General features: G+C 40.2%; 1 protein-coding gene across 3 annotated transcripts in view; it reads right to left on the bottom strand.

Moving 5' to 3' along the window:
- Positions 1–1,819: 1,819 nt before the first annotated feature.
- The window catches only part of DPY19L4 (dpy-19 like 4), a 32,789-nt gene continuing 13,122 nt past the window's right edge, over positions 1,820–21,486 (bottom strand). Inside the window, exons 12-20 of one of the 3 annotated variants that reach the window (XR_011093113.1) lie at positions 20,214–20,372; positions 18,597–18,716; positions 17,338–17,458; positions 15,790–15,846; positions 12,270–12,352; positions 10,442–10,574; positions 9,417–9,575; positions 6,167–7,907; positions 1,820–5,260 (exon numbers count right to left, since the gene is read on the bottom strand). Coding sequence is in view for 2 of the 3 variants with exons in the window: in XM_068672274.1 (XP_068528375.1) it covers positions 7,743–7,907; positions 9,417–9,575; positions 10,442–10,574; positions 12,270–12,352; positions 15,790–15,846; positions 17,338–17,458; positions 18,597–18,716; positions 20,214–20,372 (997 nt within the window). In the remaining variant the exon portion in view is untranslated. Of the gene's footprint in view, positions 7,908–9,416; positions 9,576–10,441; positions 10,575–12,269; positions 12,353–15,789; positions 15,847–17,337; positions 17,459–18,596; positions 18,717–20,213; positions 20,373–21,486 lie in introns of all 3 variants that reach the window. The other 2 variants (XM_068672274.1, XM_068672276.1) reach the window with 2 other exon arrangements.

The following is a 21,486-nucleotide window of genomic DNA, read 5'->3' as shown; positions in this document are numbered from 1 at the left end:
AATACATTAAACAAGCTCTTTAGGAATCTTCAGGACACCATTACCTTCAGCAAAACTCATTTTTAGGATTCTTCTCGAGCAAACCTGATGGGGTGAACTGGTGACCATGCATCACAAGCGGTAAATCTAAGGCCTGCTGTTGTGAGGCCGAACCAGCAGCAAGCCCAGCGGCCCTGCTCTGACTGCACCAGGGGCCCAGCACAGGGCCATCACATCAGGGAACAGCTCAGATCACTGCAAAATGAGCCCTCCAAATTTAATTTAAAAAAAAAAAACAACAAAGACTTCTGCTCTAGCATACATTTATCCAGGCGTTAGTAATGTGGAAATAGATTTCAATTATACTGCTAGTGTCTGCATGCTTCTGAGGTAAGTTTTCGTGATGAAATGAAAGCAAGACTTGGTTTTGAGGTACTTTTCTAAAACTGTACGAACAGGTCAATCATTTCTGCAGAAGCACTCAGTATAATCGTGTGTTATTATCCAGGTTTGATGTTAGGTCAGCTGAAGAAACAACACAAGCTCTTTCCTGTATCCACGGTTTCAATGGCCAGGGTTGAATGGGATGAACAGCTTCATCCTTGCCCATCCTTTGTCAACCTTCTTCAGAGGGAGAATGGGAGAACCCTCATTTTACAGAAAAGGTTGGTATTTATTGCAATGGTGTAGCAAAAAGGCAGTCTTGACATGTTTTGGTTCCTTCCTCAACCAGTCAATGTAGTACTATCAGCTTGATGGTCAACACACAGTCAAAACTTTGAGACCCAAAGAAAGGCCAAGGCATTGTGAAGCTGTTCAGAATGCTGTAGGTACTGCGGGTGTGACATAACCTAGTGAGCCATTCAACAATATTCTATATTGCTTTACATTTTTATATTTTATACACATTTTAATTCATGAGACGCATCTCAGCTCATTACTACTACAAAAACGTCTACCACTTTTGTTACCAAAGCAACCTGAAGGCAAATAGGAACAGAAGTATGTGTGTGTCTGGGTCATAGCAAAACTTGGACAATCTAGGAAACCAGGTCCTAAAGGCAGATTACAGAACTAGCAATTAAGGAGAGGAAACAAAACTAACAGTACTTTTACCTAACTCCTCCCAAACACTGATTATGATCAGGATATATATTGTATATACATGTGTGTGTATGTAGACATACATAAAATACACACTTCAGAAACATTCTGAAGAATTATTCAAAGTCAGAAACATTAGGAATGAAAGATGTAAATACGTATTTTTGGGTAACGTGATCCTTTTTTTTTTTTTTTTTTTTTTTTTTTGAGAAGCACTTCATTGGATATTTCTATCAACGTTAGAAATTTTAAATAAAATAATCTCAAGATTTTCATATAGGAAACTATTACAAAATAGTGTGCATTCACTCCTGCTAATATCTTATAAAATGAAAGGAGGCTCCAATACATGTAATTGTGATCTGTAAAAATTCAAGACACAATACACTGGTTGACTAAAAAAAATAAATCAGTAAGTATTGATGTCGCATAGTAATTTATTTCCAGCTGATGTGCCTGTTGTGGGAGGATGTTTAGGAGGAAAGTTGGACTTTGATAACTCCATACAAAGCATCTGGTGTGCTGCCACTCATCTTCATACCGGCGTGTCTCAACATGTAGTGAAAGTCAGCGTGATGTGGATTCAATCTGAACAAGCTGCTAATCCTCAAGGGTTGTAAAAGTGTTTGTTCACTTTTGTCAAAGTTATTCATATTTTGGGCACAGATATTTTGGGCAAGATATCTGAGGTATAAAGTCTCAACTCGACTGAATGTCGCGTATGCAAATAACACAATAGAATACAAAAATTGTTTTATTACCACAAGAGAGAAAGAAATTTAATTAGCTATGAACTCCCCCCCCACACACACCCGTGAAAGGGTATCAGAGTTGTCAAAAGAAATCATAAAACGGTTTGTCCCAAACCAATCCATTCTTTCTGGACTTGGCTTTTATTTTTTTTTTTTTGCACAGAAAAAGTTTGTCACAAGAGAAAAATATTTACTATTTATACATCATTTTGATAAAAATATGTCCAAGACAACAAACAGGAAGAAAGGAATTGGATTCCTTCGATTTGTTATTAAATAGCTGCACAGAGATATGCCCAGATGCCATACACGCTGCTACTGAATGTCACCACTAACAAGTACAGCATCACCAATAATTCTTCCACGTTCCTGAAAATAACAGAGTTGGAAACTTTGAAAGGCATTACACACCCACTTCTCTTCCACCAAATAAATAGGTACTCTTAAGCATCACTGGAAAGGCAGAATTGCGTACATGTAATTGCGCTGAAATCGGAAACATTGCCATTAACCTAATTACACATTTTGACACCTCGCTGAGGTACCAAACAACTCGGAATACCTTTAGGCAGAGCTAGCCCTGCGTTTGGCATAGGGAGAGTGCAACAAGGTAATGGTGATATTTTATTCCAGCTGTGCTGATAGAGTAGAAATGAGTACTAAAATAACATGCATTGCATGTTTCAAAATTTTAATCTTTTTTTTTTCTAAAGTTTTAAAAAGAGTACTAAAGGCATGATTATACGGACGTTGAGGTATTACTTCACATGAAATATTGCTTGTATTGGAATAAACTCAGCTCTTCTTTTATCTTCAATACCATAGTAGAGTCCATCTGTCCACCAAAATATAGGAGATTTATGGACTCAACCACCGCTAGAAAAAACAGAAGCTTCTCGTGACATCTCCAAACCACAACAGCAAAACAGACCTCTCTGAATGCAAACACAGCATGCACACCCGCACACTCACACAAACAGCTTATGCTTTCTCCTGTTAGCCTTTTGGTTGAAGAACAGCTTATGCTTAGTTCACAACAGTCATTAGACAGTGTTTCAACAACATTTTACAATCCCTACGTCCGGATCTTGCAGCTCCTACTCATGTGAACCGCATGGGAAAGCTGATGAAGGGTCACACGACTCGGGTGTTTGCAAATGATTTATCAGAAATAAGGTGGTAAGAACAAATGTAGGTCCCTAACCTCCTACCTTTCAGCAAATGGGAATGCAACCAGAGCAAATATCCGTGATCAATTTTCAGTAACTATTAAATCGTGGCCCTCTTTCTTCAGTTATTTATTTTCCCTTGCCCTACTCCTAATGGAAATTGCATTTAAGATTTGCATTTCCTTGGGAAGAAAGGAAATCAGCGTTTTTAGGATAATATGAACAAAACCCCCTTATGTTCTGAAACGCCTTTACTCAATTAGTCTGAAATACTTCCTTGCAAATCTACCAACTGCGCTCAAGTGTGGTAATTTAGTATGTGAAAAAGGGTTTTTTAAGACAGTTTAAGTGTGGCTTGATTAAACTTTAATCCGCAAGTCTAATGGTAACAGGCAAGTGCCTGAAAATACTACGTTCATGTTATTCTTTCAAAGTAATTTTCAGCATTTTCTAAAAACCAAGCAAACCAGAAACTGGAAACGCAAAGGAGGAAATAAGCCAGCCAAATAACAACACAATTTGCTACGCAAGTTCTTATTCTTCCCCGTGAACAGCTGTTAGGAGGACGGCTGGCACACATCCTAGCTGCACCCACGTCTTTGGATGTAGGGGTATTGGGACACAACGGAAGCTCTAGAAGTTGGAAGGACAGGAATTTCTTAAAAAAGGAATCTTCACAAAAAGAAACACCAGCTGAGTTTTTTCTTTGTTTAATAAAAGCTTGCAAGGCACATGTTTCAACGGAATCGCAACATCTACAGCAAAACAGGTCAAAACTTGCAAAACATTCCCCCGACCGACCCACTCAGGGATTTAAACCTGGGACCTGGGTTGAAAACCAAGGCAGGGTTGTGTGCACAAGTCGGATGTAATTATGCCCCACTGCTGTCCTTCTGAGGGATATCCTGAAACGTTCTGTTTCTTTTTTTCCCCCACAGAAGGCAGAGATTAGAACAGACAACGTTTTTGATAATCCATAACTGGATAAAAAATTCAAGCTTATCGTTTTCTTCATGAGATATGAATCTTCCAGCCACTCAGTTTAAAAATGATGCCTTCTGACTGGGACGACAGCAACGTCACCCCCAGTAAAAGGCTCCTCTCTGTTACTTAAGGCCGCTGTGCCAGTGATGCTGCTATACAATTTTCTCTACTATAAAAAGCAAGGTAAAAATCTTACGTGATTCTTCTACTGCAGAATCAGTTGAAGTATCAAGAATATGTCTTTAAGACTATGCCAAAACTAATACCGACTATGTCACAGTTCAAATAAACTTCGACATGTTCATTCAAACATGTATAAAGGCCCATGTGCTACGACAGAGTTTCCCTTCCACGTACAGATGGCCCCGCTTGTGTTTTTCTGAACAGATGTGCTCTACGTCCAAGGATTCAGACTACGCTCTGGGTGGTCACACACGCAGCCAGCGTTGCAGTAAGTCCAGGATAGTTGAGCGTTGCATCTTGGCATGGCATCGTAAGGCGTGAAGCCGGCAGCTGGGCGGCTTCATCCACCCAAGTGCAACTGTAACCCTGAAATGTGCTACCTGGAATGCCTTATTGCTGGTACCAAACGGTATTCGTGAGCGATCACCTTCAGGAGAGCAAATGACTGACACACAGACATGTAATTCCTGACAGTAATTCAAATGAACTTAAATTCTACATGGAACTCTAAAATTACTGCCAAATATTAAAGCTATAGCACATACAGAGGAGGTTCCTGCGTGCCTGCTATAGCCAAAGCTAATCTAGCTTCTCTTTTGATGTTCTGACTGAAGTCTGAAACAGTCCAGTGCGGTAAAACAAATGCACTCGTGCAAAAGCAAATAAATGCAGACTGCATTTGGCCAGAGAGACACATGTGCTATCCTCTACACAGTGACTGTATCCCCAAAAAGGATATTTACTTTTAACCTGTAACTCAGTTACACCAACAAACGTTTCTCTCAATGATTACATCCATGTTTTTAATGGATTCATCCGACTCACAGACCTAAAAATATGACTGAAAGTAAAAACCAGATTACGGGCATGTTGACATTTACAACAATAAAGCTTTTCTCTTTTAAATCACTCCAATAGTGATAACAGATTTAAAAAAAAAAAAAAAAAAAAAAAAAACAACTCAGCACTACCTCTTAGTGTAAAGGAAACAAAGGTATCTGCATAGAGCAGAGAGAAATCAGGCATACACACCAACACGTTGCAATTCCTAAGAATTTCGGAGTCAAAATCTCTGAAGTCGCATTTTACCTGATGCGACTTTGCTGATGACACCAAACTTGGAGGAGTTGTGGACTCGAATGAGGGTGGAAAGGCCTTGCAGAGGGATCTGGATAGGTTGGAGAGCTGGGCGATCACCAACCGCATGAAGTTCAATAAGAGCAAGTGCCGGGTCCTGCACCTGGGACGGGGAAACCCCGGCTGCACGTACAGACTGGGCGATGAGACGCTGGAGAGCAGCCTAGAAGAGAGGGATCTGGGGGTCGTGGTACACAGCAAGTTGAATATGAGCCGGCAGTGTGCCCTGGCAGCCAGGAGGGCCAACCGTGTCCTGGGGTGCATCAAGCACGGCATCGCTAGTAGGTCAAGGGAGGTGATTGTCCCGCTCTACTCTGCGCTGGTGCGGCCTCACCTCGAGTACTGTGCGCAGTTCTGGGCACCACAGTACAAAAAGGACATGAAACTGTTGGAGAGTGTCCAGAGGAGGGCTACGAAGATGGTGAAAGGCCTGGAGGGGAAGACGTACGAGGAACGGCTGAGGGCACTGGGCCTGTTCAGCCTGGAGAAGAGGAGGCTGAGGGGAGACCTCATCGCAGTCTACAACTTCCTCGTAAGGGGGTGTCGAGAGGCAGGAGACCTTTTCTCCATTAACACCAGCGACAGGACCCGCGGGAACGGGGTTAAGCTGAGGCAGGGGAAATTTAGGCTTGACATCAGGAGGGGGTTCTTCACAGAGAGGGTGGTTGCACACTGGAACAGGCTCCCCAGGGAAGTGGTCACTGCACTGAGCCTGACTGAATTTAAGAAGAGATTGGACTGTGCACTTAGTCACATGGTCTGAACTTTTGGGTAGACCTGTGCGGTGTCAAGAGTTGGACTTGATGATCCTTAAGGGTCCCTTCCAACTCAGGATATTCTATGATTCTATGATTCTACCAACAAATGCAGTAGGGAGAGTTTTGCAGCTTTTGTTTGCAGAATGGTTTACAGGTTTTTCAGTTGCAGGTTCGCCCCACGTTGCCAGCTGTTTCATGAAGGACTTCTGGATCCCAAAGAATCACTGCCACGTGCCTGAGAGACTGGTCCCTGCGCCAGGTGTTACCAGAATACCTAACTGCAGGCAGCTCCTGAGAGATGAGTAACCTCTCCCAAAACTTAAGCCCTGGCTTTCTGCCCCACTACATCTATGTAAGCAGGGTTACCGTTATCTTCTGTTGGGTTTTCCATTGGCAACACCAGGATAAGGCCCAGAGCTGGAGTTAAAGCATCGTTCATTCTCTTGAAAGCACATCAGCTAGCAACAAAGCAAACAGGATGGGCAGGTAACTCGTGGGGTCATACCAGGAAGACAAATTTTGGAGGGAAGCAAGACTGCACAGTACTTGCAGGTATTTTCAAAGATCCCAGCGTAGTTGCATAATGGATGTAAAAACAGCTATGAAGGACTGTACCTTTGCTTATCAGTGGTGGTGAGGACAGCGTTTAAAGTGACAGATATGGCACTACTACTGCAGTAGGATATAAAAGTGACGTAAGTTGAATGAAGCGAGTATCTCCCATCCCTCCCCACACCGAGGATACACACACACACACACACACACACACACAGAGCAGCTCACACGCAGAGGGAGTGAAAGAGAAGTGCAGAAATCTCAACAGCAAACCTGGTTGTCCTGCTGCACTTGTCCAACAAGCACAGCGTGCTGTTGTGTACTGGCCCGTTCTGATGGCTGCTCACACATCCGCACACACACTGACACACGTTAAGCATGGAAAAATCCTGAAGATGAGTTCTTTCCAAACTGAAGATCTGCCTTTGTCAACCTCTCCAGCTAGGTCTAAGCCCAAGCCCTTCCACCAACACGTCTCCAACAAGACAGAGATCAGTGCCTTAACCTATGCAGGTGTTGTTTAAATAAAATCTTCCTTATTCGAGTGATACAAATGCTGTACCTACACATAAGATGTATGAATGCATCTGATAAATATAGCAATGCTTACAGTGAGAAAAACGAAGAATAAAAAAAACAAAACAACAAACTAACAAAAGAAAATAAAAAACAAACAAACCCAAACACTTACTTGAAGACTCAGGATACCAACTGCTTTCTTGCTAGACAATAAAAGATATATGACTTAAATGAGGTCTTCAACATCACTTTTCTGCATTTTCCAAAGTCTACCCACATCAACCGTCTAACACTACAGTCAGAAATCTCAGTTAGATGAAGATTAAGATGATTTATAATGGGAAGACAAATGCAAGAACAAGGAAGACTGTCACACTTCCATGTAGAGCCTGTAAAATTGACAATTTTTCCTGTTTTCTTCAAGGATGGTTATCTGTATCTGTTGGTCTGTATTTGAAACAGTTCCAGTTTGGTAAAATAAAGGCGTCAATACACTGTTTGTGCCCACATGTAACTGCAAAAATAACTTCCTTGATCAAAAGGAACTTTTCCAACTGAGTCCCATTCATAATCAGTCCTCAGAAAGAAGCTTGCGTGCTTTTTCATGACTGGAAGGATATCACAGTGTTGATTCTGTACACGAAGTAGGATCTATTCCAGTATACCCGAGTAAAATAATTCACATATGGAGAATAGTTCATTTTGATTTCATGACAAAATCGTCCATATTTTGAGTAGGCATAACTGTCACCCTCCTCACAAACCACCTGTCAGAAAAGAAGAAAATTAATTAAAATACTGATGATAAATGATTACAGAATGCAATTCTGTACATTTTGCTTGCTTCTGTGTTCTCTACGTTTCATTTATAATATACATATTTCATTTCCATACTGTATGATTCCAATAACCTGTAAAATACATTCCCCTATAATTTGTGTAACGATCTAAAATAACCTTTGTGAATTAATACCTTTGCTGGGACAATGAACATTAAAAGCAGAGCACTATACCCATGTAATTAAGAACAATGACAGTGGAAACATTCCATGTGTACTACCCGGCACCCTTGAAGAAATCCCTGCTTTACACTTTCTAGTGGCACAAGTTTACATGGGTTTAAAAAAAAGTAAGTCAGGCTGGTGGTTGGACTGGATGACTGTGAAGGTCTTTTCCAACCTCGATGATTCTATGATTCTGTGATAAGCATTCAGAATAACAGATTTTAATCGAAAGTCTGATCGTCAAGCATCTTTTCCCCTTAGTCAATCCACTATAACTAGGATAACCCTTGCCACTCTGAAAATCCCAATAACACAACAATAGTATGCGTCTGGTTTTGTTTACTGACAGCATTGTGTATAGTTTTTATTGTGCACAGATAAGCTCATTGCACTGGATACTGTCTTTTCATCTTTTTTTTTCCACCTTTGATCAAAATTATTGCAAGCAACAACTGCATGATGACCAGCAGGATGAACTGCTGAATAACTAGGTGTTAGGAATGGGAAGAGGAAGAAACTGATTGCAATGTAAGAACAAAAGAGGAAGTATTAAAAACCTGACAGTAAAGCTGTTTGGATGAGATCAAGATTATGTGTAAGGCAGTGAAGTATGCAGGAAGCACAGGGAAGAGAGATGCATTGGTATGAGGGAACGAAATCCTGAAATTGTGGTTAATTGTTCCAGGTGACATGCTCAGTATGGAGCAGGGACAGGAACTGACTCGTGCAAAAACAGATCTGAGAAGAAACCGAGTGATAACATGTTGATTATCAGCCCCCAAGCCCCAAAGTTGAGTATATTTATTATAACATGGAATAACCATGGCATAAATGGAAGTAATAGAAAAAACAGAGACAATATCCTCCACGCATAAACTGGCCAGGAAACCTCCAAATGAAACTGACACCAATTTTAGATTATTTAGAGTATGTAGAAATTTAGAGTAATCCCCTAAAACATATCACCCCTATAACTAGTCCCCAAAATGAAAGCAGGAATGAAAATGAGTTTATCCATTTTAAAATCATAATTTTAAAACTAGTGAGAAATGCCCTCTGAAGCAGGGATGTACTGCTTCTGTAACAACCCCTCAGGTGTTACAGTCAAATATATACAGACAAGCCAGAACTTAAGTGATCACTTTTAAAATTTATGAATCTTTGTCTACATATCAATTACAATCAGAGACAGAAGAACAGCATTACAAGAATGTTTCCTTTTAAATGAATTGCTTCTGCATTCAAACTCACTTTTTTCCTGCTGTTACTTACATGACCGTTAGCAATATCCAGCAGATCTTTAACTCTGCATCCTCTTACAGGTCCCACTTCGTTGCAAATTGAATCTTCAATAATCAGAAAATTGGCTTTGTAAGATGTGAGTATCTTATAAATATCCTCTGCCGACCTCTTTGAATATATCTGATAAATCTGTAAATTAGGAACACGTTTTAATGCCAGGTAAAAATCAGTGGAAAATTAAATACTTTGGGGGTCTCTACTAGTGACAAGTTCCCATCTTAAATATTTCAAGTGTCCCGATAAGTCTTCAGAAATAGAATAGTTTCTGTCCAGACTGGAGCACTGATAATCTACTTAATACTACCTTCCCTATTTGCTGGACTCCCACATCCTCCTTCCTTCTAATTTATTTAATTTTCCCCCCGTTACATTTGGGTGAAGAGGAAGGCAGTTCCTGTGAGATGCTTTCCAAGTCAAGTATCTGACTAGAGATTTCCCTACTGTAATCCTGCAGTGTTCAAACACAGAGTGAGAGCTCAGGTAGAGTCGTGTAGAGAAGCAATTTTGATTTCTCTCCTGATCAGTCACTGGGCAAGTCTGTTCTGCTTTGTGACCTTCCCCCTAGCAAAATATGCAGAACAAAAATTGCTCAAAATAATTCAGAGATGACAGCCTGCCTAAAACTCAGCATTGCCACACTGCGCAGTAAGGAATCTTGTTCATGGGCTTATTGATTATGTATTGGTGTTACCTTTCTTCACAAGACTTTGTGCTCTTTTCTCACCTTAGACTGCAAACACTTGGGAGAAAAGACAGCGTATGGAATAGCACTTGTGTACAGGGGGAGCTGCACCAAACAAATAATTTACTCTGCCAGGTCGCCCAGGGAACATGAAAGAGCACCACAAACGTGTATGCCATGAGGAATGTTACAAGGTCATCTTCTCTATTAACATTTACAGTACTCCCACACAGCTCAGTCAGGCTCTTCAGTCTTACGTGATGGCCTATAAATCATTGATCATGCATACATATTTATGGAATTGGGTACTCACATTTTCATTTCTTTTTAGAAGATCATCATCATTATATATAGGCAAGCTCGACACCATCCATCCAGTACAGAGCTTAATCACTCCCATTAACTGCGGGCTGCCTGCAAACACAGCAGCCACAGGAGCCTGCCTTCTGCAAAAGCAACATCCACATACATGTCTGAGTGCAGGAGGCATTTCCCAAAATGATTTATTTTAATTTTAAACACTGCATGAATCAATAAAGGTGCTACAGCAAGAATCAGAGTGCAGGAAGGTGTCATTAGGGATCTAACTGCAACTGGCATTAATTCCCTGGTAGCATTAATGACGTGCAGCAATGGTTTGCAAGGAAGGCCTCCTGCTGGGGCAAGGGCTGATGGCCATTCTCCCTTCCTTGCACTATTCAGAGTGGTCCTGGATCAAACTGTTGCTTTGCCAAATGGTTGCTGTCTGATGACAAAACAAGTTTGGGAGGGAGCGTAGGTAGAGAGAGAAACAACGTGATGTTGTCTTGTAAGTGACAGACTTGTGATTATGTTTGTTTGATCTGCAGGACAATATATTCCATCATTTATGAGTAAATACTGTCATAATACAGTGTAACATCTACAGTAATTATGCTTCTGGATTTTGATTTCATCTTTTGATTATTCATACTGATGAATTAGTGGAAGAAAACAGCCATTGTCACACACTCTTACAGACCTTGGGCAACTTTTCCTGCAGAGAAAATTCAAGTGAATTCATTTTATCAGAGCAAAAGTTGTAAGAAAATATACTATAATAATGACATTCAATTAAAATTCCAATATGGACGTCTAAGCATATCCTAAAAAAAATAAAAAAAATCCTTTTCATTATAAATACGAACAGCTGCTACAAATAAGGGTAGTCAAATTGCTCTTAGCTGAGTGAATCTCAATGCAATTCACTGTGATTAATTATGTACTTGAAGCGTAATATATGCAGACTAATGTAAAAGCCATTAGGTGCTTGGCATTATTCCACTTGCTGCCTTGAAGAGCTAGAGCAGTGACAAACAACATACACTACTATTAACAGAAAGAAGAAATTGGCTGGAACATCATAATTACCAGCCTTGTCTTTTTGGAAGATGAACAGTTTGACATTAAAGACTCCATAAATACAGAAAATAATATCCTTAAAAAATCCAGTTCAAGGTAAGGAAGTTATTTGAACACAGAGGACCTAATTTGCCACAGAAGTGCAGTTCCTAATGACATAGTTCAAAATTAAATTGAATTAGGCCAGAATCGAGTTCCGAAACTTTTGGTGAAAAATACTTCTCTGAAAATAACCTGATGCTCAGCTTTTGCCTAGCCAGCCAGATAAAAACCTTTGAAGCCTTCTGCTCAAAGGGAAGTTTGAACCACACATTAAGCTCCATGTTTCTTAAATGAAGTCTCTCAACACTTACATTTAAACATTTCATTTTACTGGCTCCTGCTTGCACAAATTTCATTGTTTCTATGCCCCATGGCATTACAATCAATATGACTCCTCTGATCTACTGAAAGGTCATGAAGGAAAGAAGCAAGTACTAGGATGTACATGTTTATTTGGAAATAAGTTCTAGTAATGATATCACACGAATTGACCGCGTGTTTCAGGATCTTCTCCTCTTTTTTACCAATGATAAATTCCTGTTACATTCCACGGCAGTAATACCAAACTTAAAATACTCATTTCTCCCCCCATCTCCCCCTACATCATGTAATGACTTGGTAAGGGAAAGCTCAGATTAACAGAGGTAGATTCACAAAATGCTGTTATAAAAATACCTTGACACAAAGAATCAAAATGAAGTGTAGAACCACATACTTACTTTATCCATGTCATGAGCTCTACTGTATCAGGATCATAAAATTCTTGTATTTCTGAAAGCTCTGACATTATCCTAGGGAAAAACTGAAGGAAACATACTTGGTTACTTACAGTTAAAAAATAAAAGAAAACTTCTATGCGCCATCTCATTATGTTATGGCCTTCAATAACACAATAGAAATGAGTTTCAACCGAGTTTTCTCTAAGTGGTATTTTTGTTTGAATGCTTTGGGAAACACGCTACTTTGTACTTGCCTGACAGCAGCAGACCTTCTCCAGAATAAACAGAAATTAAACCTAAGTTCTCAGCTCTAATTATCTTCATATGTATAATAAAAATCAAACAACAACAACAAAACAACCTTCATCAACTTTAACTGGTCTTAAATGCATCAACATCATAGTCCAGGTTTTTATATGAAAATAAGGGCACTAATACAAGAAGTTGACAAATCTTCTCCCATGGCAGACCTGCTTGAGCAGGGAGGTTGAACTGATGCAACTTGATGAAAAGCAGGAAAGAAGAAAGCAAATTTCTTAGAAGAGTATCATGTGGTTGCCAGCTCTTAAAAAGATAAGCAGAGGTTACAACTATGGCAGACTAAAGGGACAACTTTATGCAGATGATTGGAGTCTGCAACCAGACACAATAGGGTTGCCTGGGAGGGATACAGAGACATTGTCTGAGTGGCCAAGGATCAAATTAGGAAAGCCAAAGTCCTTTTAGTATTAAATTTAGCCAGAGACATCAAGGGCAACAAGCAAGGCTTCTGTAGGTACATCAGTGATAAAAGGAAAAGGAAGACTGGGGAGACTGTGGGCCCTCTCCAGAAAGAAACAGGAGACCTGGCTACCCAAGACATGAAGAGGCTGAGGTACTCAATGAATTTTTGCCTCAGTCTTCAGCAGGAAGAGCTCCGGCCACATAGCCCAGGTCCCAGAAGGCAAAGGCAGGGACAGGGAGAGTTAAGAACCACCCAGTGTAGGAGAAGATCACGTTCAAGACCAGCTAAGGAGCCTGAAGGCTTATGTGACCTGATGAGGTTCATCCATGGGTCCTGAGAGAACTGGCGGCTGCAGTTGCTAAGCTGCTATCCACCATATCTGAGAAGCTGTGGCAGTACGGTGAATTTCCCACTGGCTGGCAGGGGTAAAACATAACTCCCATTTTTAAAAATGGAAAAAAGAAAATCCTGGGCCCAGTCAGTCTCACCTCTGTGCCTGTCGAGATCACGGAGCAGATCCTTCTGGAAACTATGTGAAGGCACATGGAAAATAAGGAGGTGGTTGGTGACAGACAGCATGGCTTCACTAAGGGCAGGTTGTGCCTCACAAATGTGGTGGCCTTCTGCAACAGGGTTACAGCATTGGTGGGCAGGGGAAGAGCAACTGACATCATCTACCCAGACTTATGCAAAGCACTTGACACTGTCCCCCACAATATTCTTGTCTCTAAATTGGAAAGACATGGATGTGATGGATGGACCACTCTGTGGTAAGGAACTGGCTGGGTGGTTGCACTCAGAGAGTTGTGGTCAGTGGCTCAGTGCCCAGGTGGAGATCAGTAACGAGTGGTGTTCCTCAGGACTCAGTACTGGGACCAGAACTATCCAACATCTTTGTTGGTACACAGACAGTGGGATCGAGTGCACCTTCAGCAAGTTTGCCCGTGACACCAAGCTGTGTGGTGTGGTCAACACGCTGGAGGGAAGGGCTGCCATCCAGAGGGACCTGGGCAGGCCTGAGAGGTGGGCCTGTGTGAGCCTTGTGAGGTTCAACAAGGCCAAGTGGCCTTCCAGTGCCTAAAGGGGCTACAGAAAAGGTGGGGAGGGACTCTTTGTCAGGGAGTGGAGTGATAGAACAAGGGGGAATGGCTTTAAACTAAAAGAGGGAAGAGTTAGATTAGTTATAATGAGGAAATTCTTTACAATGTGGGCAGTGAGGCCCTGGCACAGGCTGCCCAGAGAAGCTGTGGATGCCCCATCCCTGGAGGTGCTCAAGGCCAGGCTGGATGGGGCTTTGGGCAACCTGGGCTGGTGGGAGGTGTCCCTGCCCATGGCAGGGGGCTGGGATTGGGTGGGCTTTAAGGTCCCTTCCAACCCAAACCATTCTGTGGGTCTGTGGTTCTAAGAACAGCTCCCGTATGTTAGTATCAGGGCTGAAAAGCCATAGCACCACAGGAGCTGTTGGACATATCTGGACTGTCCCAGGAACAAGACAGACAAAAGAGGAACTGCCACTGCTGCCCCAAGGAGAACTTCACTGAACAAACAGAGCCCTTAGAAAAAATCCAGTTGGATGAGGGACTGTGCCTGACTGAATCTGAAGGCAGCCAAGCAGAAAGATGCTGAGCTGTACACTCATCCCTCTGTAGCCAAAGTAACAGATTAGGAGCCTCAAGGCATCTGCACTGCCCTGTTCCTATCAATCAAACTTTCCAAGCTCAGGGGGGAATTATGAGCATGGAGAGCAAACTGCACACCAGTGCTTAAAACCAAAAGCTGGATTTGCAAGGGATGTAGCCCTCTAGAGTCCAAACCTGCACACTGCTTTTACTAAAAAATCGTGTGAAAAGAATTTTGTTCAACTAAAACTAGTTTTCTCTATTGTAACCAGTTGCATAACTTTTTTTGAGCAACTGTAGCTTTTTTTTTCAGGAAAAATTATCTGTAACTCTGCCAGAATTGTGTGAAGAGTAAGATTACACTGCAAACAACATTTATACCATTTATACAATCTGTTAAAATAACATTAGTCAAGATTGAATTTTATTTTATTTTTCTACAAAGCATTCACGTATATCTTAAATTCTTATAAAACTACTCAAACTCTTCTGAAGCTATGACACTACAGTAGTGAGTTACACTCTACGGGACTGTCATGACAGGGATATTTTTGGTATTTTTTGCACTTGAAGAATTTTAAAAAATACATTTCCAAACATTCTCCACTTGTCTGCCAGTCTGTTTTGCAACATGACTCGCAGTAAAGGACTATTTCTTTTAAAGAAGGAAACATCTGTAGCTTTTTTCCCCCCTGTATCATAGTATATGCAATATCTATACACAGCACTCTATACCAAGGATTTAACTCCATTATAGTCTGCTTGAAAAGCTCTCAGATTATTTGCCTATGGCCTTCCATAATTTTAATTCCACCTAACCTCACTTCCTCTCACTAAGAACAAGATAGAGACAACACATTTTTCAGTATTCCAAGTGTTTATTTGGCAATATTTTCTTTGTTGAGTCAGTTCATATATCCAAAGTGTAACAGATGAATATAATAATGTCTGAATTTAAATTCAACTACTTAATTACAATAAATGATTGTTAACAAACTGAGTTTTTAAATACATCATACTGAAAAATGTAAACAGTTTTGTTTTAAAACAAAACAAAAAGAAGCCAGCAGATTTTCAGATGTCAGCTTTTATTTCTCCTTAGCATTATATTTGTTCAGTGCTCTGACTCATATTTTGCCTAAAGACAAAACAAAATACAGAAAGGTACTTTTCTTACCTCTTTCCACAAGCTGAATCCAATTATTGTGGGAACTGCCATACTCAGAATGAGAGCCTAGAAAACAGATGTTAGAAGAAATGGATTATGGACTCTTCTCTGTTCTCCTTCCTAGGCTATGTGATGATTCTGTTCATACCCTGGCATGCTACATTTCTGTCTGAAACCTTAGTGACTACAGGTGAATTTTTGCAGTCTTCTACTGGAGAAAGAACTGCAAATAAGAGTTTGTCTAATTTAGCACCGAAGAACTTTTTTGACCCACATTAACTTTACCACCAAAATACTAAAGATGGTTAATTACTGCTCATATAACAACAATACAAAACAATGATGCGATGTGCACATGAACTAGGGAACAGAAGTAAAAACCTCTCAGATACAAACACAATGAGAAAATTTGAGAAATGAAAAAAAATGAAAAAAAGTATTTTGAACTCTGATTTTACTAATGCTTTCATTCAGATTAACAATAGTGAGTCAAAAAAAAAAAAACAGAAAACCATTTTTCATCACACCATCACTCTAACTCATATCATACACCCTTTGCAAAAGGAGAAGATTGCTCACGTGGTACAGAAAATATTTGGTAAGGAGTGCGCACAAGGCATTCCTCTTGATAATAAGCTGTTAACACAGCTACTCTATGAAAAAAGCAAGTCTATATAGCAGGAAGCATGGAAGTATGAAGTATAAGGGAACATATTTTGCATGTAGGTGAATATATTCTTACTCCTTGACTGGAAGGACACCGTCAATGTTTATGACTCAACAGTAAATGGCACTTTCACAAGTGCCATACATGAATCTTTGTTTAAATATTAAATATTTATTCCTACAGCATCTTGAAATTAAATGTAAAGTAACACACTGTCTTCATTTTATTAATAAAACAAGTGCAGAAATCTGACAAAAGCTGCCCAAAGCAACTCTCAGCAAAGTAGGAATAATGCTAGGATTGGAAGTGTGGGAATTGTTTGCATTACAGCACAAGCTTATCTTCCATCGCAGCACTTCTCTGAAATGGCCACACAAGAACAAATCCTACACTAAGTAACTCCAGCTACCATTTCGTATGAAGCTGTTTTACTCCCAGCAATTAAATAAACCGAAGCACCACATTTTAGTCTCATTTCCTAGTGAAACAAGACTTACGTCAATGCTTACCTGCAGGCCTGTACTTTCTCTCCTGCACTCTTCCTAGCATTTGACCTTCTTGGCCGATCTCAACTAAATACAAGAGGTCTTGAGGTCTCAAAGATTTTTAAAAGAAATTAAACAGATGTGTGAAAGAGAGAGATGAACACAGCTCTGCTTCTCCTGAGAAAAAGGCTCTAGCGTGAACAAGTTTATCACCAGGTACCAGAGAACACGTGAAAACATGCTACTAGAAATAAAAGGCACAGGAAAAAGCAGGTATGTGAGATCCACTGCTCACAGAATGACATGTGCTTAGAGTGGGGAGTTCTTTAGGTTTTAAGTCATTGTTGTTTTAAAAGCGATATGCCTGCTAGTTGCAATTCCCAAGACACTGGTGACAGAACTCACCAGCAGTATTGGGTGCACAGCTTTCAGACGAAGCCACTTGAAGAGCGTCATCCAAAGTTCGGGAGAGCACACACCAAACGCAGCAAGCATGCAAACATATGGAGTCCAGAGATATTTCATTCTGAAAAATAGTGCAAGAGCTTAGTTGGGACTCTGTACACGCCACTGTGCGGATTCAGGCTATTTATAAAAGCATTCAGATAGTTTTTTGCTTGCACATCCAGAGCGTTTGACACGCAATCTGAGATCAAACTTGATGGCACTGGAAGGTAAACCAAGGAAATCTCTAGCAGAAGAGCAGGCACCTGATTATCTGCTGCAAGATGTAGGAGCAAGATCCCAGGTCAAAGATGATAAAATCCTTCACAGAGTTCAGGGGAGGATGAAAGAAAAACATACAGACTAGTAAAGTCACTTGGCTGTTGCAGTTTTCCAGCCAAACAAGGATAAAAAGTAGCTATTCATCAAAGGTGTACAGACACTGTACTATAAGGGAGTTCCTGAAGAAAGGAAAGGAAAATGTTTAATAAACAATTTACTATTTGCTGGCATTGTTTGCCTCTTGAGGATAGACAAAGCAAGACAACTACTTGGCAATACAACAGTCTGCTCACTTCAATAATTTGTGAATATTCAGATATGAGGATGACGAGTGTGATACAAACATAAGTTTGCCACCTTCAAGTTCATTTAGATGAGAGCCAAGACTGGCACAATAAGGTTTTCCAAACACTAGGTCCTATAGCTTTAAGGACTAATACTCACGACACCTTTGAAAAGTGTTTTGTTACTGCTTTAGCATGTCAAGCAAAGGTATACGTCAGGCTAGCCTAGATACAAGGTGATGGGTAAGAAATCTTGAGCATCTTAGTGATCAAGAACAAATATTATTCATCCAAACACTACACAAGATCTCACTAGAATACAATATTCAAAGAATTACAGAGCAGTTCTACACCTAAATACCACATGGGAAGCGATTCACATTTGCTCTGATTAATTTCTTAGAGTTTGGCTGCGTTAAAGCTTGGAAACCACATTAAAGAGACCAAGCACAATTCATCACACTCCTCTTCCCAAGTTAGAGTCAAAATCCTCTTTGCTGTCTCCCCTACTGACTAGGATCATTGTATGCCAAAAATATTTCTGAAAAGACTTTTGAATTGCAGACACATTTCAAAGGGGGTTAAAATAGAGCATCACGGCCAGTTAGGAATTCTCTGTTGCTTTCAAAAGAGATACATCAAAACGAGACTTACCCTTCCAAACACATCGCTAGAGAACCAAGTAAAATTGTGTGAATTACATGATAAACTATTTCTGGCCTCTCTCCAATTCGACCATCCTCAAGTTTAACTGTCTCTTTCAGTGGTTCACCACTGCAGTTGGAGAAAACGAGACATCACTTAATTCAGACATTATCTCAGGCAAAGGTGCCAATAAATATATTTTTATGACCATTAAGTCAGCAGCACACTGAGATCACTCTGTGCCATATCATACACCACCGTTGCACTGCTTATTTGGTTTGTATTTTTTGTCAGTGATCTCTCAGTACCTGCTGTCCCTTGTCTCTGGAGCAATGGCTGTGAATTAAATCAACAGGATCTCTGCCTGTGACCACCAATCCTATTTTAAGGTACTTCAGCAACAAGAGACAGTAATTCAAGAGCATGCATACTCAGCAAACATTTAGGCAAAGCATGCTGCACACATATTCTAAATTTCTTCGCATCATTAACCTGGTGAAGATCATGGAATCTGTATGACTACATATACCATGTTGTCACAAAGTAAGATTACGAAAACAGCTTTCAGTGACAGTGCTGTAAAATATTATGAATGTATGATTATAAATAAAAGACACCCAAAATCTTACAACAAATGTTTTTCTACAGACAAGATAGTGAGGCACATGCAAGACGTTTTCTTCTACCATTAAGTGATTTCTGATACAAAGTTGTAAATAAATCCTCATGACAAAGTGCAAAAAAAAATATTTGAGATTAGTAACTGCTTCAAAATTAAAAAGTAATCTTTACCGATTGAAAGTCTTACTCCTTGAAAAAAAAATCTACTCATTTTTGCTGCAGACAAGTGAGGAATCTGCCCTAACACCTAAGCAGTTAGACCATTTATCTTCTACCAGGGAGATGTAATCTCCTAGCCAGTTTCCAAGATAAATTATGCTAGGATCTACAATCTACAGTCTTGCCATTCTGAGCCTGCACACAGACAGCTCCACTACCCTCCTCTCAAGGGAACTGCGAATCACTGTGAAACTAAAAATAATCCAGTCCGTTTTACTTCAGCTCTGTTCTGAGCAGCAAAGACTGCTGAACCTTATCACAGTAAACAAGATGGGAAAAAAAACAAAACAAAAACAAAAGCCAGGAAAGTGTTAAATCTGAAATCCTCTCAGCTCCACCCATTTCATTCTTTGCAATATGTAAACTTGGAAAAAATATATTAAAAAAAAACAAAAACAAAACAGAGAAACAAATCCTCTAGCAACAATCTAGGGACTTTAGAAGGGGAAAACATGTTTCTTTCTCATAGTGCTATGAGACAAACATCTCGTAAGACCATTAGCCAGATCTCTGCAGGAATCACACCTTTGGAAAACAAACAAACAAAACCACAAAACAAACAAGCAAACCCAGATACGTTTCCCTGTCCTGACTGAAGGGATGCTCAAGAAACTCCTTGCTACAGGACTTCCTGTGGAAGCCCTTCCTGCTGCCCACGTCCTCGCATGCTCAATGGTCTAACTCTGTCTTGAGGCCTCAATCAGTTACAGGATTGACCATTCACTTATAAATCCACAAAACTCTTATTTTTCACTTCTAAATTTCCAATATAAATAAGTTACTTACCAAATTCTCCTAAAAATGACCTGAGTTACAGAAAAAAGGCAGATAATTAATACTAAAATATAGAAAGGCAACAGTGATGACTGCGTTAGCCGCAAAAAAAAATCTTGGGATGGTGCCTGAAGAGATTCTTGACAAAGGAGCCAATTCATTGTAAAATTCCTAGTAAGGCAAAAACATCCCATTAAAAAACAATAATAACACCACATAGATTAGGAAAAAAGAAAAGCACACAACCAAGCACATTTTCATCTATTCATGTCATAGGAAACTATTTGAAATTCATCTTTGAGAAGTAATATGATATAATTTGAAACTGTTTTACAAGTCCTCCTTACAGTAACTATCAAAAGCTTATCTTCCAGAAAAAGCCCGTGATCTTAAGAGGGCAGACTACAACTCTTCCCTGTCACGAAAACCCAGCCTCCTGGATAACTCCGTTATGAGGACCACAAAGCACTTTGTTGTCACAGTGGATTGAGATTTTAGAGATATTGATGCAAGAAGGTTAGCTTGTCCTCATTCCACAGGGAAAGTGGTCATCTGAGAGCACACGGAAGCCCGAGGCACTGCCAAGAATGGAATCCTTAATGCTGAAATTCTAATTCTGTAGCTGAACCCGCTCGATCATTCTTCTTGCTCAATTAATGAGCAGAAACATTATATACTATCCAAGAAGCACTATAAGTGTGTATTCTCGACTGGACTTGGTGTGGCACATGATTCAGTGAGTGCATTCTTGTCTTCTGTTTTCTTTTGTTTCCTCCTGCTTTTCTTTTACTCCCAAGTGATGACCAGAGAACTAAAAGTGGTTCAGTTAGACAGAACCAGTTTTAGGATTAAGAACTGAGCACGTCCAAATAAGCATTAAAAGACAAATCTTGAAGTTCTTGTGCTGCAAACCATAATTCCAATGATTTTAACATGATCTTCCAGGGGTAGTTGCACCCAGTTTGTCTCAAACACCAACTTCAATGCATGGTTGCACAGCCCGGAAAGTAGCCTGTAGGAAGTCCCAGGAAAAACAAAACCAAAAACCCACATCCATAATACCTGGTAGCTGAATAAACCAAAATGCTGACCAGAAGCAGTCTTGTCTTTCTTGCAGAACATTTACAAACACGCATGTATGTTTTATAACAGTGCATCTTAGTCAAACTCAGAATATCTTGCCTTCCAAAAATTCCCCAACAGTTTCAGTTTTGTGGTGTCATTTTCCAAATCTTCTCCTGAAAGGCCGTGAAGTAGCTTTGTAAGAGACAGATGGAGTTCACGG

This window comes from Anas acuta, chromosome 2 (genome assembly GCF_963932015.1).
Source record: "Anas acuta chromosome 2, bAnaAcu1.1, whole genome shotgun sequence".
Taxonomy (NCBI): domain Eukaryota; kingdom Metazoa; phylum Chordata; class Aves; order Anseriformes; family Anatidae; genus Anas; species Anas acuta.
The sequence above is the reverse complement of the archived record's forward strand: the minus strand, read 5'-3'. Positions and strand labels throughout refer to the sequence as shown.